Source organism: Herpailurus yagouaroundi, unplaced genomic scaffold (genome assembly GCF_014898765.1).
Source record: "Herpailurus yagouaroundi ecotype Mexico unplaced genomic scaffold, PumYag 28, whole genome shotgun sequence".
Taxonomy (NCBI): domain Eukaryota; kingdom Metazoa; phylum Chordata; class Mammalia; order Carnivora; family Felidae; genus Herpailurus; species Herpailurus yagouaroundi.
The window spans coordinates 81,682,417-81,707,193 of record NW_024412376.1 but is presented as its reverse complement, the minus strand read 5'-3'; the positions used below and the strand labels follow the sequence as shown (position 1 = coordinate 81,707,193).

Sequence of the window (24,777 nt, the reverse complement as noted above, 5' to 3'; positions counted from 1 at the left end):
TGGAGTATTCAGATAGAAATGTGATCAAATTATAAATATAAAATGTTTTAATACAATGCCTAATTCAGTCACTCTTTTATGTGCAAAGTAAACAGCTCCTGAAGTTATTTGCTATGTCAGTTTACCTGAATTATCAACAAATACTTATGTGGATTCTATTTCACCCTCAAGCCAGGTAATTTAACAAAAAATACATAACTTGCGAGGCGCCTGGGTGGTTCAATCCATTGAGCATTCTGACTTTGGTTCAGGTCATGATCTCATGATTCGTGAGTTTGAGCATCGCTTCTGGTTCTGTGCTGACAGCACGGAGCCTGGAGACTGCTTCAGATTCTGGGTCTCCCTCTCTCTCTGCCCCTCCCTTACCTATGCTCTCTCTCTCAAAAAATAAACATTAAAAAAAAATAAAAAAAATAAACATGAAAAAAATAAACATGAAAAAAACATTAAAAAAAATCCTTGCTTTCCAAAGGCTTGTGAGTTATGAAGAAATGGACATTGCTCTGTCAGGTCAGCTTCTGATTCTTCTTTCATTCAGCCATTTACTGTTTACCAAATGCCTTCAGTATTTTAGACAGTACAGTAGGTAGTAGAAGTATAATAATGAACAAAAACTTGGTACTACATCTCAACAAGTTTTCAGCCTCTAGGGGAGTGAGATAAACTGACAACCTCAATTTTATGGAAGCATAAGGAAGTGTTGTATGAGTGAGAGAAGAGTAGTAAGTCAGAGGGATCCAAACAAGGGGAAGAACCGGGTGGAGAGTCAAGAAGTTTCTGGATGGGTTAGTAGTTTCTTCCAAGGTATGAAGAGAAGTATGACACATTCTGGGAAGTGTCAGTAGTTGACAGTGACCGAGGGAGCTGAGGAGTTTGCGAGAGAATCCTGCCCTCGCTGATACCACATGTCACTACAACAGGAAAGAGAGACTTCTCCACCAGACACTGGGCTTCCAGACTGTTCTTCTCTAGCAGTACCCTCTTCTCAGCATGACCTTACAAGCATTACACATTAAATGACTAAACAAACTTACTATTGTTGCAATGTTCTGTATGTAAGCTATGAGAATGGAGACTAATGACAAGCATAGCTTTTGTGACTTGCTCCAGACACCGCTAGGCCAGGAAGCATCACTGCCATTTAATCTAGAAGAAGGTCTCGTAAAGTTTTGAATTCTGCAGTTACGGTCTTTCCAGAATTTTTGAAAGTGGGAACTAGCCAACCACAGTTGTTTTTTTAAAGAGTAATAAGGATAACACATGCTCATGGTGAATTAAAACATCACCAACAAGTAGGAAGTGACAAGTACATGTTCTATTCCAACTGCAAACTTTCGATCTTCATTCTCCAAAGATTTTCACTCTTAAGGGTTTTCTTTGCCTTTCCAGAAAAGTTTGTATACCTATGTAAGCATGCCTCAGTATATGTGTTCGTGTGCCTCATTTTCTAATAGTAGAAATAGTATCTCATTGTTTGGAAGTACTGTAATTTTTTGAACCAATTAATGGACTTTAAGGAACTTTTCAGATTTTTCATTACAAATAGTGCTGAAATGAGCAGAGTTCAAAAGAAATAATAATCTAACAAGGACTCAAAAATATGTTAAGAGTTTCTTTTGGAGTTTTGGGGGGGGGGCGCAAGAGGAAGCATTTTTTTGTTCTCCAAATGAATGTGACAACAACTTCGCTGGGACACTGTTTCTGGATGGTCTGGATTGATATGGCCACCTGATACTGATCTGGCAGACGACCCCTTCACTCCTTTGTCAATGATGTGAGTGACTTACAATACATTGAGCCCTAGTTTTGTAGCATTTCTGTCTTACAGTTACTTCTACCATGGTTGATGTTAAGCTACCAACACGATGTCAATGAATGTGCAGTTGGGAAGAGAGAGCCAGTGGCACACCACTATATATTGTTTCCATAATTTCAAGAGCCTAGATAAGGAGAAAATGCCGTAAGTGATTAGTTTTGAGTATCTATTGGTTTTATTTTTAATGCAAGTTATTTAATTGTAAATATATATAATTTAATTTTAAAAAATGTCTGTGTTTAACAACTGGCTTACCAAACTCAAAATTTAATAATTGGCTTTTGGCTCCAACACATCAAATACAGAAATATTTTATATTTATTTCCCAAAGCTTCCCAAACTACAGTTTTTAAAATATGATTTACTCTTGAAGTCAGAAAGTATTTAGCACTTACCTAGAAGAGGAGGCAGTGGAGGTAATGTAGGTAACTTAATGAGCCCCAAAAGTTTACCTCCAATGATGGCACAATAGAATAGGATTATAATTCCAAATAGGTTTCCTCCAGGAAGACATTCGCTGGTAGTAATTGACCAAACTACAGCCCAGAGAAGAACAACCATGGTAACTGAAATAAACCAGGAAAACTAGTTTCTATCAGTAAGTTGTCATATGGTTTCAATATAATATAAAAATTTTAAAAATATCGAGCATACATACAAGTATTTATAACCATGTGTAAATTTTAGAAAGCATCAGTAATATGAACAATTGGGTAATAATTACCAACCATCTTAAGAAATAGGATATTACTAGTGCCTTTGGATCCACCCATGTGCCCCTCTTAATCCCATCTCCCATCTCCTTTCACACCATCAGAAGGAACTATGATCTTGAATTTTTTTTTTATCATTCCTCCTTTTTCCTTTATAATTTTACCACAAATATTCACTCATTAATAAAAAGGGAAACACTGGCTATCTTTACTCTCTTCATAGGAACATAATACCTGAATAATCACATTCTAGTATTTTAGTTCTGTCTTGAATTAAACACTATTATTGTTTCTTTTCTATAGTCAATGTTGGTTTAGAATTATCCATATACTCACCTATTTTCCGTTTTGATCATTATTCATTATGGCAACTCAAATTTTTTATCTGGGACAATTATTTTGTTGCCTAAAGTATTTCCTTTAATAGAGGTATTTCTATTAGAAGGTGAAACATGTTTCCTTGTTTGAAAACCTTGTGTTGTACTAAAGTTTACACTGAAACAACAAAGACTCATGGGAAAACAGTTGGGCAGACAACTCAAAGCTTAAATCCTGTGACCAAAGTATTGACAAAAACAGTAATGATCCTAATAAAAGTGCTAGTGCAGTTAAATCTCCACTGGCATTTGCATTTCACAGTCTCTTTTTGGCAGACCCAAACCCTTGGAACCACACGTATTATTTCGAGATGTAGAACCTTGAAAGCATTTGCTTTAAATAGTAAGCAGTTCTGTCCAAATCTGATCCAGATTATAGCTTTCTCCATCAATCAAATATTTGTTGTTGTTGTTTTAACTGAGGGAAAGTGTTGGCAGCTATTTTGTTTGTAATGTCAGCTTCTACATCCATATATGGTTTCATTAGATAGTTTAATGGTCTAGAAAGTTTAAAAAGCCTCTGAAACCCCTAAACCAGCAACTAACTGTCTGGAAAAAAAAAAAAAAGTACTTCTATAGGGAGTTCAGCTTTTTAAAAAGTCTTCATTTCGGGGCGCCTGGGTGGCTCGGTTGGTTAAGCGTCCGACTTCAGCTCAGGTCATGATCTCACGGTCTGTGAGTTCGAGCCCCGCGTCAGGCTCTGTGCTGACAGCTCAGAGCCTGGAGCCTGTTTCTGATTCTGTGTCTCCCTCTCTCTCTGCCCCTCCCCTGTTCACGCTCTGTGTCTCTCTCTGTCTCAAAAATAAATAAACGTTAAAAAAAAAAAATTTAAAAAGTCTTCATTTTAGTAAGGCTTTATCTTTAATTGTAAGGAATCATATATCTGACCTTTTTTGTCTGTTCTTGTTTTTCAATGTGTTTTGCATTCACATGCCATTGTTTGGTGATGTAAAATATTAACATGGCAGGAGAAATTATGTACAAATGCAAATTTTCATGTTACACTAACACAATTCCTCATTTACCATCATATATGAACTAATTCATAGTTCAGAAACAGTGCACCAGAGCATGCTATATTTCTCATGAAGATCTGTTGGTAACAAATTCTTAGTTTTATTGATCTGGAATTATCTTTATTCTCATTCTTAAAAGATAGTTTTTCAGGATATACAGTTCTAGGTTGAGAGTTACTATCTTCCAGTTCCTTTAAAATACTGTCCCTTGGTTTTCTGGCTTTTATTGCTGTTTTTAAGTGTCTTTTAGGAATTGTTTTTTTCCTTTGGCTATTTAAAAAAATTTTTTTAAATGTTTATTTATTTTTGAGACAGAGAGAGAGAGAGAGAGAGAGAGAGAGAGAGAGAGAGAGAGAGAACTAGTGGGGGAGGGGCAAAGAGAGAGGGAAATCTGAAGAGGGGAATCTGAAGCAGGCTCCAGGCTTTCAGCTGTCAGCACAGAGCCCGACATGGGGCTCGAACTCACAGACCGTGAGATCATGACCTGAGCCCAAGTCGGACGCTTAGCCGACTGAGCCACCCAGATGCCCCTCCTTTGGCTATTTTTAAGATCTTTCTTTTTCTTTGGTTTTCTGCAATTTCAGTGTGATCTGTTCAGTACTTATGTTAATTTCCATATGGCTTCCTTTTAGTTTGCTTAGGATTTATGTTTTCCATCCATTCTGGAACATTCTGTCTTTATTTGTTTAAATATTTCCTCTTCCCTATTCTTTTCCCTGTATTTTTCTGGAACTATGATTAAAACATTGAACAGTCACAGTCTCTTCTCCATTTGGGTAAGCTCAGTTTTCATATCGTCCATTTTTTTTCTGTGTGTACTGCACTGTAATCTCTTCAGACCTATTTACTAGATTACCAATTTTCTTTTCACTTAATCTGCTGCCTAATCTACTGAGTTTGAAATTTCAATTACTTTATTATATCTTTCATTTCTAGAAGTTGGTGCTTATTGAAATGTGTTCATTTTTGTAAATAGTTTCTTGTTTTATACTTATATTTGTTACCTCCTCTTTAATTTCTTCATAGTTATTGAAAATATTTTATATTTTATTTTCTGATAATGCAAATTTTTGAAACGTGTTTCCTTGTGCATGTTGTGACTTTTGTTTTTGTTTTGTTGCTTTTGTTTTTGGCAACAGTGAGCTCTTCCCTGAAACTTAATCTTTGGGAATTGCTGAAGTTGAATGTCAGTTTTCCCAGATAGGATATGAATTTGCCCCTACCATGTGCTTACAATCTTCACAATCTGGGACTACTTTTAGATATATTTTCAGCTTGACGTTTTTTTCTGTGACTTTGGAACACAGATCAGCATGAAGTTACACATATTTAGTGGAGACTCTTTTCTTGCCCAGACAGCACTACAGTTCAGACAGTCAAGTTTAGCTGTGGGTCCCCTCTGCAGGGCAGGTTTACCTCAAATTCATCATTACATTGGGTTCCAGCTTTGTGTGGGTGAGAAGGAATGATTTCTCCTTTTTCTCCCAACCTGGGCAGGCCCACGCATAGCCTCTTATACTCTCATGGTTCTCAAAATGAATCTCAAGTTCACTGGTGTTTTGCAGAAGCCCCAGAGCGAAAGCCAGCTTGAGTGCTTATTTATCTCTCCTAGTCATACTGTTTTTAGTGTCTGATGATTTCCTGTTTTCTTGACAGATAAAAGGTATATTTAAAGAGACTTAAACTACTGTTTTCATTGACATAAGTGAGAGGGCTGTTCATTGAATGTCATCCACCCCATTGCTAGAGATCAAATCCAATGTCTCATTTTTTAACCCTTACAGAATTATTACACATTTTGTAGGCTGTGATGCTATGAAATAACTAAAGCGCCTTCTATATCTTCCAGTTGGGTAGAGAAGCTGAAATTTCTATATAGTATGGGAAGTGTAATGGGATAGTAGGAATTGTAAACTACTAAATTTTACTTTATCATAGCACAAAATCAGTTTTGTACAAAATTCAGAAAGGTAGAATTAAGTTTTCCACTTCAAGACCACTTTTCTTTTAAACCTCTAACATTCCTTTCCTTTTTCATATTCAAAATGCAGTTCTAAATAAATAGTAAGTGTATATTTACAGGGTTTCTCTAAATCACATTTAATTCAGTTAGTAATTTACTTCTCATTTGGAAAATCAGATTTACTTAAGAAAAATATGTAAATATACTGAAGTGATACAGGAAGGAGTATAGGAAAAAAAAAAAAGAACAGTCTTGTAAGCCTAAGCAACAGAAGCACAGGAAAACAAGTGAAGAGGTGTTTATATATTATGAGTTCCCATTTATCAGGCACCTTTATGGACAATGATCATAGAATTTTTAAAAAATGACTCTGTGGGATACCTGGGTGGCTTAGTCGGTTGTGCAACCAACTCTTGATTTTGGCTCAGGTCATTATCCCAGGGTCATAGGATCAAGCCCTGTGTCTGCCTCTGCACTGAGCATGGAACCTGCTTAAGATTCTCTCTCTTCTGGGGCACCTGGGTGGCTCAGGTTAAGCGTCCAACTTCGGCTCCGGTCATGATCTCACAGTCCCTGAGTTGGAGCCCCGCGTTGGGCTCTGTGCTGATAGCTTGGAGCCTGGAGCCTGCTTCAGATTCTGTGTCTCCCTCTGTCTCTGACCCTCCCCCCATTCATGCTCTGTCTCTGTCTCAAAAATAAATAAACGTTAAAAAAAAAATTATTTTTATAAAGATTCTCTCTCTTCCTCTCCCAGTGCCTGTCCCCCACCCCCTTTCTCTCTAAAAATAAAAAAAAAAAAAAATTAAAAAATGAGTCTCCAAATCACATCATTCATTTACACCCTTTCCCTAATACAATCACTATCTGTTTTACTGTAAATGTTTTAACTAGAAATGTGCCATGATTTGAATGGTGAAATTTCAAAAAAATAATAAATAGGACAGAAAAGGTATTAAATTATATGTTGTCTTATCAACTGGTATATATTTTGGAACCTGTTTTTCTCTACATTTTTTAAATAAAGTTTGAGATTTTTTTCTCATGCTAGTTTACAGACTTACCTAATTTTATTAAAAACATATGTAGAGCCTAGAGTATAACTGGGCTTCAACTGTCCCAGTTGAGAATGGTAAAAATGTTTTTCAGAGCTCACAAATGAAGTATAACAATAACTGAGTCTTATTTTTTAGTAAACACAACTTTTAGACCAAATGTATTATATTCTTCAACATATTTACTTTGGGAAGATATATATTTACTCTAGTGGTGCTGTCGCTCCTCAATATCATTTTGAAATTGTCTTCAAATTCTCATTTATAGGGTGCCTGGGTGGCTCAGTCAGTTAAGTGTTCAACTCTCCGTTTTGGCCCAAGGTCATGATCTCATGGTTTCATGAGTTCGAGCCCTGTATCGGGCTCTGTGCTGGCAATGTAGTGCCTGCTTGGGATTCTCTCTCTCCCTCTCTCTCTACCCCTCCCCCACTCGCACTGTCTCTGTCTCTCTCAAAATAAATAAATAAACTTAAAAAATTAACAAAACGTCAACATTTATAGACAATTTTCAAAGCTCTTCTTTTTCCTACTACATTTCCTCCAATGTACAAAATACACACACTTCTCTCTCTCTCTCTCTCTCTCTCTCTCTCTCTCTCTCTCTCTCACACACACACACACACACACACACAATTTCCTTTCTGAACAAAAAAACAGGATTACTGAATCTGAATATCCATCTATTCTTCAAATTGATATCATAATAATGTTTGGCTCCCTCCAAAAACCAAATCCATTCCTCAAAGACAGTATGTGAAATAGTGCTGAGATAAACTCCCAAAGAAAAGTCCTCCAGGGGTGCCCGGGGTGGCTCAGTTGGTTAAGTGTCCAACTTCAGTTCAGGTCATGATCTCATGGTTTGTTGATCTCATGGTTTGTGAGTTTGAGCTCCACAGTGGTCTCTCTGCTGTCAGCACAGAGCCTGCTTCAGATCCTCTATCTCCCTCTCTCTGCCCCTCCACTGCTCATGTGCTCTTTCTCTCTCAAAAATAAATAAAACATTAAAAAAAAGAAAAATCTCCCAAATATTTTAGGTAATAGTAGTTGTACTGGAGTAAGTTGGATTGGAAACCAAGATTCTTACAAAATGATGGATTCATTTGGAAGCATAAATTAAGCTGTTTGTTCAAACATTAGTTGCATTACTTAATAGCGATTAAACCCAACATTTATGCAGTGCCTTTCTGTTTACAGGTGATTTCTAATTTTTCTCATTGGAGGCCTAATGTAATCCTGTGAAATTATTCACAGACAGAAAAGGAAAATGTCTTTGATCTCTGCTCTTTTCCTGTTAGCTGGAATGGTAGTAGCAATAGCACTCTAGTTTTTATGTATACAGAAGTAAACTTCTTTTTGTTCTTTAAACCATATTATTTTGGAATCTCTCATTAAAACAATTTCATCTTTTACCGTCTCTTTCTGAATTATTTTTTACCATTTACATACCATTTGTTATCCCTCTAGCCAGCAAGCCATGTGGAGGGCAAGCAAATGTTTGTCCTAGTCTTCGCAAATTATTTGATTCAGTTGGTATTTCTTGTAGCTTTTTTTCACTGCTATTCAGGAGGTTACTTCCTTCTGTTGGTTCGTTTGCATCTATTCCTTTAGAGTTCATAACTGCTTCCTCCTGTGTTTAAAACAATTTAATAATACTTAAAACGGTTATATCTGCTGTACATTTTTATAGCTATTGAGTCATCAAATCACAAATCAAATTTTTACTGCTAGAATCAAGGCTAACACTTTATAGTGGAAATGCAGAGCTATACTAATAGCTAATCAGTGAATGCTTGGAACAAGAATTATGTTAGAGGAATATTTACCATTGAGTCACTATTTGTAGCATTATAAATCCTTGGGGTACACATACTATTTCATTTTGTTTTACAATACTGGGTTTAAAAATTAGCCTACTTAAGATATTTTTCAAGGCAATAGTTGGTTAATATATTAAAGTGGTTCAGAAAAGATAACTATTTGTGGTAAAAGTGAATTAAAATTCATTCATCTACTTGAATTTAAGCAATAAAAAGGGAGGGAAGTAATCACAACCATTCTAGGGGTGAGGCTGGGAACACAAAGCATTTCACAGGCTCTCTATTTTTCCAGCCTCGTGTAGGGCCAGCTGCTAATGAATCTGGGAAAACTGGTAGTCACACCTACTGTACAAATTTGGGGATTAAAAATGGGAAGAACTGTTAATTGAGTGATAGAGCATGAAGAGAACACAACTGTATCAGAGATTTGGAAATATATAGTCCCTCTCTTAAGGAAATGGTTGGAATGCTCTATATTTGATCGTAGGTTTACCTGTGTTTCTTGATATGTAGAGGCTGTGTGGTCCATTCCTGTGTATGGTGTCAAATCTTCATGTTCAATTGCTTTATCTTCATCTTCCATGATTTATAATTAAAAATAAGATGACACAAGGGAGAGGAACGGGAACTGTTTCGAAGGAGAAATAGTACAGATATGTAGCATCAACTTGAGATTTATATGAATGAAGCAGTAATTTGAACAATTTAAATGAATGAATTGTACTTATTTTTTCCCTTGGAACTCTGAATGTCTAAAATATTTTAAATTAGACTATTCTTAACTTTCAATTTCTAACCTTTTCTTTGATTACAATATGTTATACTAATTCTTATTTACATTCTGCTTCTCCTGAAAAAGCCCTTGTTTATCATATTTTTATATGATGTCTTTCCCACCTTGTTTTCTGAGTTATATTTCAAATATTCCAAGCAATACTACTGTTAAATCGTTCTCTCTAATGGTCTGGCTTGATGAAACAGGAAATCTCCAGGCAATTTTTCTTTCTTTTTCTCTTTCTTTCTTTCTTTCTTTCTTTCTTTCTTTCTTTCTTTCTCTTTCTTTCTTTTCTTTCTTTCTCTTTCTTTCTTTCTTTCTTTCTTTCTTTCTTTCTTTCTTTCTTTCTTCTTTCTTTCTTTCCTTTCTTTCTTAATATAATTTATTGTCAAATTGGCTTCCATACAACACCCAGTGCTCATCCCAACAAGTGCCCTCCTCAATGCCCACCACCCACTTTCCCCTCTCTTCCACCCCTATCAACTCTCAGTTTGTTCTCTGTATTTAAGAGTCTCTTATGGTTTGCCTCCCTCCCTCTCTGTAACTTTTTTCCCCTTCCCCTTCCCCAAGGTCTTCTGTTAAGTTTCTCAAGATCTACACATGAGTGAAAACATATGGTATCTGTCTGTCTCTGACTGACCTATTTCACTTAGCATAATACCCTCCAGGTCCATCCACGTTGCTGCAAATGGCCAGATTTCATCCTTTCTCATTGCCAAGTAGTATTCCATTGTGTATATAAACCACAATTTCTTTATCCATTCATCAGTTGATGGAAATTAGCCTCTTTCCATAATTTGGCTATTGTTGAAAGTGCTGCTATAAACATTGGGGTACAAGTGCCCCTATGCATCACCACTCCTGTATCCCTTGGGTAAATTCTTAGCAGAACTATTGCTGGGTCATAGGGTAGGTCTATTTTTAATTTTTTGAGGAACCTCCACACTGTTTTCCAGAGCAGCTGCACCAGTTTGCATTCCCACCAACAGTGCAAGAGGGTTGCCATTTCTCCACATCCTCGCCAGCATCTATAGTCTCCTGATTTGTTCATTTTAGCCACTCTGACTGGTCTGAGGTGGTATCTCAGTGTGATTTTGATCTGTATTTCCCTGATGAGGAGCGATGTTAAGCATCTTTTCATGTGCCTGTTGGCCATCTGGATGTCTTCTTTAGAGAAGTGTCTATTCATGTCTTCTTCCCATTTCTTCACTGGATTATTTGTTTTTTGGGTGTGGAGTTTGGTGAGCTCTTATAGATTTTGGATACTAGCCCTTTGTCCAATATGTCATTTGCAAATATCTTTTCCCATTCTGTCGGTTGCCTTTTAGTTTTGTTGATTGTTTCCTTTGCAGTGCAGAAGGTTTTTATCTTGATGAGGTCCCAAAAGTTCATTTTGCTTTTAATTCCCTTGCCTTTGGAGATGTGTTGAGTAGGAAATTGCTGTGGCTGATGTCAAAGAGGTTGTTGCCTGTTTTTTTCTCTAGTGTTTTGATGGTTTCCTGTCTCACATTTAGGTCTTTCATCCATTTTGAGTTTATTTCTGTGTATGGTGTAAGAAAGTGGTCTAGTTTCATTCTTCTGAATGTTGCTGTCCAGTTCTCCCAGCACCATTTGCTAAAGAGACTTTTTTTCCATTGGATACTCATTCCAGCTTTGTCAAAGATTAGTTGGCCATACATTTGTGGGTCCAATTCTGGGTTCTCTATTCTATTCCATTTGTCCATGTGTCTGTTTTTGTGCCAATACCATGCTGTTTTGATGATTACAGCTTTGTAGTAGAGGCTAAAGTCTGGGATTGTGATGCCTCCCACTTTGGTTTTCTTCTTCAATATTACTTTGGCTATTCGGGGTCTTTTATGGTTTCATACAAATTTTAGGATTGCTTGTTCTAGTTTTGAGAAGAATGCTGGTGCAATTTTGATTGGGATTGCATTGAATGTGTAGATTGCTTTGGGTAGTATTGACATTTTAACAATATTTATTCTTCCAATCCATTGCTTCTTGGCCTTTTGGCTAAGATCAAGTGTATTCTTCCAATCCATGAGCATGGAATGTTTTTCCATTTCTTTGTGTCTTCTTCAATTTCCTTCATAAGCACTAGGCAATTTTTCAATGTTGAAATGAGTCGCCAAAGAAAAACCTATGGATTCCATCATTTTCAGAGAAACTAGAATCACTAATTCTTGTCTGGCTCATATTTCTAAATTAAAGTTAAAATAATAACATTGGTTGAGTAGCCACAATGTCTTAGACAACTGAGACATGTTGGTAGTCACTGTAGGTAATTCAAAGATTACAAAAACATATTTTTTGTTCTCTATAGGCTGACGATATACCAGGAAAAATAAACTTACATGAAGTCACTAAAAAACCTGTAGGACAGACCTATAGCTTGACTCTGTAAACTACTTCAATCTCCTCTCTCTTGGCTTCTCATGCTATATAGGCTGAACAACCAAATACTCCAATTCCTGGCCACTTCTGTAGCTATAGATAGCCATGTGTCGCAGTTCTGTGTAATGAGATATAAGTGAGAGTCCCTAGGGAGAACTTTCATTCCCAGACTATAAGGCAAGGCTTTTTGAAGATCATACTTTTATTCTTTGTCCTCTAACATTTCTCCTTCTTCTTCCTAGAATGTAGATACACTACCTGGAGGGCCAGTGACCATCTCTCAACCATGAGAAGAAAAAGCCCTATACTAAGGAGAGTAGAAAATTAAGATAGGAGGAGCTGGTTCCTTGACGATACCCTTTAATTGCTCCATCAGTCTTGGATGCCAAGCTTCAAGTTAATTGTTGAAGCTACTGTTAGTCAAGTGTTATTTTTACTAGTAATCAAACTTACTTCTAATGCAACAAGTATAATGATATTACAATAGAAGCACGAACTACAAACCCTGGTATAAGCAAAGGGAAAATTATGTGAGAGAAGGGAAAATCTAAATCAATACATTTGAGTGTCTAATATGTGCCATACACTATGCTAGGCTATAAAGATAAGGATTAATTAGACAAGACCCCTGCCTCAAGGAATAATTTTCTGTTTAAAAAAGTGCCAAGAGGGGCACCTGGGTGGCTCAGTTGGTTGAGCATCCAACTTCGGCTCAGGTCATGATCTTGCGGTTCATGGGTTCAAGCCCCACATCGGGCTCTGTGCTGATGGATCAGACCCTGGAGCCTGCTTCTGATTCTGTGTCTCCCTCTCTCTCTGCCTCTCCCCCATTCGTGTTCTGTCTCTCTTTGACTTTCAAAAATGAATAAATGTTAAAAAAAGTGCCAAGATGTTTGCATTTAATATTCCCAAGAAAATTATATCCTTTTTACCACTACCACCCTCACCATCACCATCATCACCATTTTTCTTCCTTACAAAATACAATGTTGGCCAGGGTGGTATCTCAAAAAACCTTCAGTTTGGTTTTTATACTACATATAATAAGTTCATGTACATATAATAATATATATGTGTGTATGTATGTAGATACAATTTTTTAAGTTTATAAATTTATTCCAAAATTTAGACTCATAATGAGAAAGAATGGCATTTTGATAGGAAAAATGTTGGGCTCAGAGAACCCTTGTCTTGAAGGTATGGAGGCATGGAATCCAGTGGGATGTCAGGGGAAACTTTGTTGGAGCATGAGGTGTAAGGCTGAAAGCAATGGCAAATGAAGTGGGAGAGCTAGGATATCATTTCCCAAACCATGGCACTTGCCCTTTACCCTATGTAGAGAATAACCCCCTCATATAGTAAGTGATGATCTGCTGGGTCTGGAGTTAGACAAAGCTGGGTCTGTAGTCTAGTTCTATTATATACCGAATTTCTTAGCCTCTTTGTAACTAATTCCTTATTTATAAAACGGAGATAAGAGTGGTTCCAACCATGCACCTGGTAAGCATTCAATAGTGTTGGTTATGAGCCACTCCTGTTCCTTCTCCCTACTTAACATAAATCTCTAAGATTCTTTTTGCCCTCCTTATTAAACAAGACAAGGTCCCCCCAGCCCCATGTTGAAGAATTTACTACTTAATCCCACTGCTTTTCTTTGATAATGCCCTTTACCTCTTTCTTTCAAGGCCAACTTCTTGATAAGGTGGGTGGAACACTCACCATTGTCAGTTCTTCACTTGTTCATTAGTAGAATCATATAGGAAATCTTGAGCAGTGTTACTAGAATCATCTCCTTTATCAAATTTCTAAAATCAGCCAATTCTGCCATTTATGAAGAATATTTTTAAATAACCAACAAGTATGAATGACTATTTCTAATAGCAACCATGTTCATGGCACTTACTGTTCATAGTCATTGAGTCTTGAAATTACAATAGTATATCCCCTACCAATAAGTTGGTTTCAGCAAAGAAATCAGAACATACACAAAAATTACCTTTTAAGGGGGATAAGATATATCATGAAGTCCATTAAAAAGTGGGGGAAGTTTATACTTCTTTTTTTTAATTTTTTTTTTCAACGTTTATTTATTTTTGGGACAGAGAGAGACAGAGCATGAACGGGGGAGGGGCAGAGACAGGGAGACACAGAATCGGAAACAGGCTCCAGGCTCTGAGCCATCAGCCCAGAGCCCGACGCGGGGCTCCAACTCACGGACCGCAACATCGTGACCTGGCTGAAGTCGGACGCTTAACCGACTGCGCCACCCAGGCGCCCCTGGGAAGTTTATACTTCTTATAGAGAAGCTCTCAAGTCCTCACTCAGAGCCCACTAACTTTTAAAACATTTCAAATGACTTGATATATATCAAGACACACACACACACACACACACACACACACACACACACACACACACACTGGAGTATTACTTAGCAATCAAAAAGAATGAAATTTTGCCATTTGCAACTACATGGATGGAACTAAAGGGTATTATGTTAAGTGAAATTAGTCAGAGAAAGATAAATATCATATGACTTCACTCATATGAGGACTTTAAGATACAAAACAGATGAACATAAGGGAAGGGAAGCAAAAATAATATAAAAACAGGGAGAGGGACAAAACATAAGAGACTGTTAAATATGGAGAACAAACAGAGGGTTACTGGAGGGGATTGTGGGAGGGGGGATGGGCTAAATGGGTAAGGGGAATTAAGGAATCTACTCCTGAAATCATTGTTGCACTATATGCTAACTTGAATGTAAATTAAAAAAATAAATTAAATAAAAAAACCAAAAATAAAAACATTTCAAATGACTCTCCTCATCTGGTTTCCAAACCCTCAGAAGAAAAGATGTTAAAAGTTACATGTAGGAAGAAATTGTGATAGAGGCAAACTGAAAGCACCATAAGTGACAGCTGACAGGAAGGAGATAGAAAGATAGGAATTTAAGGCTATAAAATGTGGGGATATCTATCTTTTCCATATTTGTAGTTTTGGCCTCCCAAACATCTCCCCCCCAACAAGCTTTTTGATAACAGCATACTAATTTTCTTTTGTGGAATCCACATCTCCTCTATTCTCCATCCATGTGGTTCATATGAGACTCATGTCCTCCTCACGTTCCTTATCTCCATGCTCTACCAATGCTCTGGAGATGAGGACAAGCCCGGCCAATGAGAGAACTTATTCCCCAGTCATACTGATTGTTTTAGGCATGAGCATGTGATACATACCTGGCCAGTGAAAGTCAACTTTAAGGTGTTCACTGGAACCATTGAGAAAGAGCTTTCTTTCTGTTGGGGTTGCTAAGCCCAGACTCACTATTGACAACCCTTGTGACATACAGAAAAGCCTTTCAAAGAATGAAGTGACCACAGAGCAAAGCAGATCCTTAATATGGAAGGAGAAAAAAGGAAAGTCCCAAATTAATAACCACACTGTTGATTTAACAGGAAGCAGCTCCTTGTCAGTTATAGGTAAGCTAATAAAGTCCTTACTAGTTAGAGTTGAGTTTCTGTCATTTGCCACCAAATGAATCCTCAGTAAGAACCTTCATACCTGAATTGGCCCTGAAGGATGTCTTGTATAATAACAAATGTTTGGAAGGTGATTTTACATCTTCAAGAAAATGAAAAGAAAAAAAAAAAAACTGATGTGCTAATACTTTTGGTTTTAAGAGGCATTAAAGTACATAGCATGGTTTAGCAATGTAAAAAGAATGTTAAAGAAAATGTGGCATTCAATAAAATAGATGTCAGTTATCCAGAAAGTTAAGTGAAATGCTTTGTTTTCAACAATGCTATCTATCTATCTATCTATCTATCTATCTATCTATCTATCTATCTATTTACTGGAAAAGACAGAATCCCAAGCAGGCTTCATGCCCATCATGAGATCATGACATGAGCCAAAATCAGGACTAGGATGCTAAACTGACTGAGCCGCCAAGATGCTACTTAATAATGCTATTTAAGTAATAAATGCTATTTAAGTGAGATGAATAATATTTTACTGTGTTCATAAAAGTCTTTTAAAATATTTTGTCCCAGTAAAACTTCATGAAGGCTGTTAAGCTGAGATACTGGGTGTCTGGAATGGAGAAATTAAAAAGTGGGGAAATATGGAGAAACTAGTTGATTTCCTAGTAATTAAGAATTATAGTTTAATGGAATAATAAACGTTGGAAAGGTTTTAGAAATTACTTGGTCCAATTTCTTTAATATTCACATAAGAAAACTAAAGCCTAGAGAAGCTAAATGACTGTTTTCAACTAACATAGCCAATATCAGGCAAGCCTCATAGTAAAACTGTATAAATATTTGTGAAATGAGAGAATTCTTTAATCTATATCTTTGATTTCAGGTTATTTCTACTAAATCACTGCATTATATTTTTATATATTTTTGCTGTAATATTTTATTTAAAATCCCACTCACATATAGTCATAATTAACTATAAGTTTGAAAACACATTCCATAATAAGTTTGGAAAATATTTTTATTTTCTATCTTGTATCACCTTCAGCTTTATTCTTTCCCATTGTTATGACTGTGATAGAGTTTATTATAAACAAAATATTTTATTAGTCCATTTAGGTTGCACAACATTGGTGACAAAATAAATGAAACAAGAACTTTATTCTGTTCTCATGACAAATATTGCTTATATATTCTGAAATTATTAGTTAATTGGCTAAGCAACAACTTGCCATTTAAATATGCCCTAAGATTCTAGGGATTAAGGAGCTCTCTTTTTAAAAAATCCAGTTAGTCTACTGTCATACCACCCTGAACACTCTCGATCTTATCTGATAAAAAATCCAGTTAGACTAAGATGCTTTGAGAGATTTTTGTATATAAAAATATGACACTAAGAAATAGGAAGGCAAAGCACATTTTAGATAAATACTAAAAGTACCTATATACAGAAGCAACAGTTTTTTTTCTGCTTCTCAATCAAGACGTTGTATTATTCTGATTGATACACAACAATAAACTACATTAAACAAATTTATCTCACATCAAATGGTGGAATTTTACAGATTTCATAATTCAATCATGTTAATTTAATCAAAGTTCTGTGACTCAAATATAGATTTCAACAGAAGAATGTGGTTTGACCTAAGCCAAAGGATGTGGCTGTTATGACTGTTGTGATTACCCACTTGCTAGAAGGTTAGTAGATCAAGTTCTACAAACATATTCAAAAGTTGTTGGTCACTCATGCCTCTCTTTAGCATTCCCAGTATACAGAATTTCCTGCAGGACTGATCCACATGCTTACAAACCATCTTGGCTTAATTTGAGCTTTATGTTGCAATACTAGGAACATATGCCACCAAAATCATAGAGCTGTGGACTTGAAAAGAACAGTCTCCTAAGTCTTTCCTCCAAATTTGAGAGAAAATTGCAGATGAAGAATCACGGATAAAGAATATGAACAATATGTGTGAGCATTTGCAGGTAAATAAATAGGAAAAAAGTCTGTAAATTGTAGTTGCCTTTGGGGAGGGAAATGGAATCAGAGTGGTTGGAATATCATTTTTATTCTCTATATTTTTGCATTGTTAGGATTTTTACAATAAGATTTTCTTATGCAATTCAAAATACATTTAAACGTTATGTAATTCTTAAAGCTTTAGAGAAAAGAAAATGATACAGCTTTCCTCAGTAATAGTATTTTTCAGAGATAAAATCTGGTAATTTCCCTTTAGATAATCCCATTGCTACAATTTAAGTTAATTTTTTTGTTTTGGGGGTTTTCAGAGACGATGGGGAACTGCCTAGCATCTTCTACAGCAGTTTTCAAATATTTTTTAGGTCAAAAAATAATCTTTCATCAAATAAAACCCTACCCTGAAATCCAACAAATGGGACAAATAAAGGGGACTGCAGGAGCCGTGTCCACTAACCCCTACTTCTCCTGGCAAGTGAAAGACACTTTGAAAATCACTTTTGCAAATATGCTCTCATATACAGAAGGCTGTTAAATCAGCCTTCTCTTTTTCAGGTTATCTTATTAATCTAAATGTTTAAAAGTGCTTTCTGTAATATTCCAGAGGAAATAAAAGAACTCTCAATTTGTGAATGTCCATAGACTCTTGGTCAAGTAAAATATGCTTACTGCTATCAGTTAAATTACTGCTAAAGGATCATTACATAGATAAAGGCTGGTTATTCTTATTTCTGTCTGAGGTAGGGACAGACCAACACTTAATGGGGTAATCTTAATGAGAATTTACATATATGGCTGGAGTACTGTATGTGTTATTTATACATTTGAAAGAACATCTCAATGACTACCCATTAGGTACTCTATAATGATTATAACAAAAACTCCTACCTTTGGTGTTCAACCATTCATGTGTTGGAAGTGGAAGCTCAGTCTGATATGTCTATGTAGAACATATAGAAACCTTTCAGTTTCTGGATTCTGCTAATCAACTGCTGATCTAATGCTCATTCCCCAAAAGGAGACCCACCCAGCAGTGAGGAATTCAGGTCAAGTGAAGGGTGGGACTTAAAATTTCCTTGAATTAGTTAACTGAAATGACTAAGAATGTTTCCCTGAACAAAATAACCTTATCTGAAAGTGTTAGGTGTGCTGACCATATGAGACCAAGCAACCAAAGGAAAACAAGTACTGTTCTATTTGTCTAACTGATACAGTGATTTGGTTGAATCATCGTGAAGTAAAACACTATGTAATGAGATACGAATATAAGGAAATTACTCCTAGGTAAGAAGGGACCCAATACTTGCTTCTCTCCTTTCTAATCTCTCCCAAGGACAAATGCATTTAATTAAAATTTAAAATATTACCTCTAGGCCTACTAAAATCTGATTCCAAAGATTCGATCTCCTCAAGTGGGGCAACCCAACCTATTACCTAAGAGCCATTACTCAGGTATGTCAGTGTGTACCTTCCCCACCCTTAGGGATAAATCATTATTGGTCTAAATCAATCTCTGTAACACCATTCCTTCATGCCAGCTGTTGGTTTAGGGCTGGGCATGATTCACTTCTCACCAATGAAATCTGTGGGCAAGGCTGTTGGGGACCACTGGATGATATTCCTCCCCCCTCACCCCCCAAAAAGAGGCAAGAACCCTCTTCTTTTAAAAAACATTTATTTAATTTAAAAATTTTAATTTTTTAAAACAATTTTGCAGTACCTTTATTCTTTTTTTAAATTTTTTTAATGTTTTTATTTTTTTTTGAGAGAGGGAGACACAGCCGAGTAGCGGATGGGCAGACAGAGAGGGAGACACAGAATCTGAAGGAGGCTCCGGGCTCTGAGCTGTCAGCACAGAGCCCGACGTGGGGCTCGAACTCACGAACCATGAGATCATGACCTGAGCCGAAGTTGGATGCCCAACTGACTGAGCCACCCAGGTGCTCAAAATTTTTAATTTTTAAAATTGCACCTATCTATTTATTTAGTTACTATTTATTTTTCTTCTCTTCTTTATGTCTTTAAACTGTGTATCTGTGTGTGTTTGGGTGGGGAGGGGATGGGGCCAAGGATGACGACTGTGTTTCTTGGAACTCTAGCAGCCATCATTTACCATGAAGAAAAAGACAAAATTAGCTCATGGAAAGCAAACTAAATCTTGATATCATTGGGCTACGGAACAAACCCTGGATCCAATTACCTCCACACACCTTGTGTAAGAAAAGTAAATTTGTATCTTTGAAGACAATTTTAGCTGAATTTCCTATTACCTGCAGCCAAAAGCAGCCTAACCAATACAACAGGTGATTTTGATGCAAAGCCAGTTCAGAGAAGCTCTGATGAGCAGTAATGGGAACCTTTGGCTCATATGTGTTTCCCTAGCTTCTTGACATGGTGCAAAATCTTCATGGAGGATGAACAATCAGAATACTGCCTCTGTGTTGCTATTTATCAAAAATATTCAGAAAAGAATATTTAAGTAGCTAAAAAAAAATCAGTGCCAAGGTTTTTAGTGCCATTCTTTTAGTCAATAGAGATTACAGAGATTGTAAGGTTATATATTTTTCCTTTCCTATCCCTGAAGTTTGGTTGTAATATTTGAATAGTGAATAATAACAAGTTGGGCTTATAAACATTTGATGGTTTTCTAAATGTCTATTCATGGAGCAATTACAACCACAACAAAACAGCACTACTATTACCACCTGAGGTTTCATTTTTTGCTTTTTCTATCTGGTAAAATTCTACTAGTCATTCAAGATCTCACTCAAATGTCACCTTCTCAATTAGTATTTTTTAACTTCATGTAGACTAACTCTGTACCTCTTTTTTCTCTCTGTGGAGTCATTCATTCATTTATTTAACAAACATCTATTAAACTCTTGCCAGATTTTAGCCCTTGTTCCAGGGATTCAAGAATGAACAGTCTGAGGGATGAAAGATACAGCATAGAGAATACAGTCAATGGGATTACAATAATGTTGTACAGTGACAGATATAGCCACACTTGTTGTGAGCATAGCATGACATAGAGACTTGTTGAATCACCATGTTGTACACCTGAGACTAACATAACATTGTGTGTAAACTATACTTCAATAAAAAAAACACACACAAAAAAGTGAACAGTCTGACATAGTTCCCACACTCAAAGGCTGTAACGTAGTCAGAGAATGATAGCTCATTCCTTAAACAACCATAGTAAAGGGTGGTAAGTTTCGATATTAGGCACATGAGATAACAACTCTATCCCTTTACAGTTGGTGAAGTTCATCAGACTTTTACTGATTTTCTGTGGTGTGTAAAGCACAAGAGATACAAAGATTACTGAGATGCAGTCTATTCTTGAGGGACGGAAGGAGACTGATACATGTTCATCAAACCAGTTTCCTGTGCGGTCTGGGCACACAGATAGTAGACATTTCCCAGTCTCCCTTACATGTTAGTGTGGCAAGTCATTGAGGTGTGGCCAATGGGATGTGAGCATAAGTAATGTCTGCCACTTCCATTTTTTACCTATAAGAAACTTTCATGCAATCTACAACATACCTCCCTCTACAACATACCCTGTCTAACGTCTGAAAACTAAGAACTTTTAAGGTTTTAGGGGATGACAAAGCCATAATATAAAGACTTTGGGTTCCTCACTGAGTAGAATGACACCCACTGAACACCTGATTGGACTTTACCTGAGTAGAAATAAGCCTCTACTATGTTAAGGTACTGAGATTTTGGAGTTTATCTGTTATAACAGATAGTTACGGCAACTGCTGAGGGCAGAGCCCAAATGAAAGCATTCACATCATTGCAAGCCCCTGAATCTAATCTCTTGGTTTCATTTCCCTTCTAAAGAAATGGAAGAGATTAGGGGATCCTGGGTGGCTCAGTCTATTTAGTGTTCAACTCTTGATTTTGGCTCAGGTCATGATCCCAGGGTTGTGGGATCAAGATTCTCTCTCCCTCTGCCCCTCTCCCCTGCTCACGCACGTGCTTTCTCTCACTCTCTCTCAAAAAAAAAAAAAAAAAAAAAAAAAAAAAAAAAGGAAATGGAACGGATTAGGTTTATATGACTCTTAGAGGCCACATAGCAAACATATTCATCAGTCAGTGCAGAACATCAAAACACTTCAGGTATTTTAAGCAGGAAGAGGTTTTACACAGGGAATTAAGTGAATTGTTTAAAGGCTAGAGACTGTTGAAAGGGTTAGAAGAGTAGGTTCTAGATTGGGCCTCCGGGAATGACTTCTAGAACAGTAGTAAATGAACTGTTGAGGAATGTACTATTTTTGCTACAATCAGAAGGCCCCACAAGGACTACAGAGTTCAAGGACACCATTGTAGCTATGAGTCCGAGAAGCTGGGATCTGGAAGCTGCCTGGGCAGGGAACACAGACTATGTTCACCACTTCCCTCAGTTGCTTCTTGATGGCCACAGAGCTGGTGATTCAATATGATGATGCTGAGTCTGGCTGTCACCACTGTTGTAAGTCCCTCCCCACACCCACAGTTGTGGAGACTAGGACTGGCAAATCCTGGACCTTCCTTGCCAAGAGAAAACAGCAAAAAGTAGCAAGGAGATGGCCTCTGTCTCACCTCTGCCTTCAAAAGCTCAGACAAGTTCATCTACTTGCCAGACACTAATGTTACATCTAGAACTTTGGCTGGATTGGAGTCTAAGGAAGTGTTTTTAGCTCTCCAGTGTCTCCTATAAAATAAGGCATGCTGGAAGCAGGTAGGGATCGATATGAGTGCCAACCTTCTATATCCAGCACAGCAACTTTTGGAGTAGACTCCAAGACAGACCTGTATCACTGAGTTCTTCCCATTTTTTCAGAAATCCTTTAAAAAAAAGGGCAAGGGACATCTGGGTGGCTCAGTCAGGTTAAGCATCTGACTTCGGTTCAGGTCATGATCTCATGGTACATGAGTTCGAGCCCCGCGTCGGGCTCTGTGCTGACAGCTCAGAGCTTGGAGCCTGCTTCAGCTTCTATGTCTCCCTCTCTTTCTGCCCCTCCCCTCCTCACACTCTGTCTCTCTCTCTCAAGAATAAACAAACATTATGGGGCGTCTGGGTGCCTCAGTTGGTTGAGCATCCGACTTCCACTCAGGTCATGATCTCACACTCCATGAGTTCGAGCCCCGCGTCGGGCTCTGTGCTGACAGCTCAGAGCTTGGGTGGATCCTGCTTCAGATTCTGTGTGTGTCTCTCTCTGTCCCTGCCCTGCTCATGCTCTGTCTCTCTTTGTCTCAAAAATAAATAAAAACATTTAAAAAAATTAAAAAAGAATAAACATTAAAATTTAAAAAAAGCAAACATCTACTCAATAGGGTTAGAATTCTAAAGATCTTAATATTCTAGTAAATATAAATTTGTGAATCAGTCACTTTGCTCACGTCACTAGTACAGCATGAATCACTCTACCTAGTAACTTAAGTATATTCTGATCCATTGGATTTTGAGGTATTGAATGGCAGAAACTGTAGTTAGTTCATATTTGTATTTCCTGTCCCCATGCCTGCTTGGCCCAGAGAAGACAAAAAGATATTTGCTAAAGTTAAATGTTTCATTCTGAACTTAGAAACAGTAAGCCAGAATTTCATGACAGCAGTTTGTAGCAGCAACAATGTCAGGTGAAGCCCCATTACAGAGTAGGGGAATAGGGTTTCTGTCTTTCAGTGAAAACAGAGGTTAATGTGGCTAAGGAAGGTACCCGCCTTCTCTGTCCACTGGTGTTGTCCATTTCTTGAAGGGAGGCTAAAGTCAATGGTGGCTTTCTGATATCAATTTTTTAGGGCAACAAATCACCAAAGTCTTCGGTGAGATACCAAGGATGCAACAACAAGGATGAGATAACAAGCTGCTGCCTGGTAAGTAAAAAAAGCCACAGGCAGTGTGCACTTTCAGCATGTGGTTGTTCTCCAGCCAGTGGGATCTGATGGTTCTCAGCATCTAGGCGGTGCTAACGTAGCCCACAGTAGCCACAGCCTCTGGTGTTCGAGAACTAAAACACAAACAAGAAAAACACGCTCTGGACACTCAGTGTCCTCTGAGGGCTACTCACCTGGCGGTCTCCAGCGCAGGAAGAGTGGGAGACGGGCTAAAATATCTTCCGGGGGAGCCTGGTCCAGCCACGCGCGCGCATCGCTCCAGGCGGAGCCGGAGGCTGTGAAATACGCTTATATCTGGGCCCTGGGCGCGCCGCGGATTTCCGAGGCTCCGCCTTCTCTGCGCGCGCGGGGCGGCCCTGTGGAGGGAGGGCCGTCTGGTCCGGCGGCGCCTGAGTTAACACCGTGAGCGAGCCCGGGAGGGGCCCGGCCCCAGGCGGCCGCCCCACGTGCCCTCCGCCGGGTCGGGGTCTGGCGGCGCGCGGCCTTCCCGGGCGGTGGTGCCCGGCGGGCCACCCGCCCGCTTGCCGAGATGTCGCGCCTCACCGTCGTGTTTCAGTCGTGCGTTCTGGCTGGGCGGCCGGCTCCCGGTGCCGGGACGAGCGCGTCTCCCCCGGGAAACTCGCAGGAAAGGCCGCCCAGCGAGCGCGGACCCCGGCGGTGACGAGAACTCTGGAGAGGACGCGCAGCGCTGGCTTTTCTGGAGTCGGGAGTGCAGGCCCGACAGCCAATTACGAGGTTTAATGTTCCCTAAACCCACTTCGGGTTTTAACTCCACCTTTCAGCCGTGCTTTTCGAAGTGTCTTCTCCGATGCGGTGGGAAGATAGCATTCTCCGTTTGGGCGGCCAGTTAGGCGGGATTAAAGACTTGTCCTTCCCCCTTGTATCGCGTCTTTAACAGGAGCCCTTCTTACCGCGTTGTTGTAGATTTGAACCTTCCCATCAGCAGTTTCTTTTTCCATTAAAACTCCCTTCCATTTCTGGGTCTTCCTTTTCTGTATGTTTCCCGGCTCCAGGTAAGTGTGTGTATATATGCGCGCGCCCCGTTCGGGGTAATTTTCATTTCCTTCAGAAATAAAAATGGTCTTACCTAATTTTCACTTCTTGGCTCAATTTTAATCACCGCTTTTCAAGCAAGGGGGACAATGTCAAGTTAATATCTCCACCAAATAAAAACCACTCATTCTTGTCTCTCAGCCTCCTTTGTGGGCAGGACGGATGAACCTACGTTCTGTACAGTAAACTTCAGGGCATCTAACGTGATTATTACTGTATTTTCCTAAGTCGAATTCTTCCTCTCCTAAGGACTGGGGAAGTTTCTAGTGGTATCCAGCTTCCTCTTACCACAGGAATGAAATACAGTTTTCCTTTTGTTTCAGTCATATGGTCTTCATCGACACATCACCCGATTTGAATAACACGACTTTGGAGAGGAACACTGAACTTTTTAGTTAGGTTTTACCTGCACTTTTATTGTTTATAATGTTTTATAGTTTATAGTTGGATGA

The 24,777-nt window shown here is 38.2% G+C and overlaps 1 protein-coding gene across 4 annotated transcripts in view; it reads right to left on the bottom strand.

The window, feature by feature from the left end:
- The window catches only part of SLC9B2 (solute carrier family 9 member B2), a 52,400-nt gene extending 27,693 nt beyond the window's left edge, over window positions 1-24,707 (bottom strand). For 3 of the 4 annotated variants that reach the window (XR_005790879.1, XM_040477127.1, XM_040477136.1), the window contains exons 1-4: window positions 23,446-24,707; window positions 9,248-9,382; window positions 8,384-8,564; window positions 2,212-2,382 (exon numbers count right to left, since the gene is read on the bottom strand). Coding sequence is in view for 3 of the 4 variants with exons in the window: in XM_040477127.1 (XP_040333061.1) it covers window positions 2,212-2,382; window positions 8,384-8,564; window positions 9,248-9,337 (442 nt within the window). In the remaining variant the exon portion in view is untranslated. The remainder of the gene's footprint in view (window positions 1-2,211; window positions 2,383-8,383; window positions 8,565-9,247; window positions 9,383-23,445) is intronic. The other variant, XM_040477148.1, reaches the window with a different exon arrangement.
- Between the last annotated feature and the right edge of the window lie 70 nt (window positions 24,708-24,777).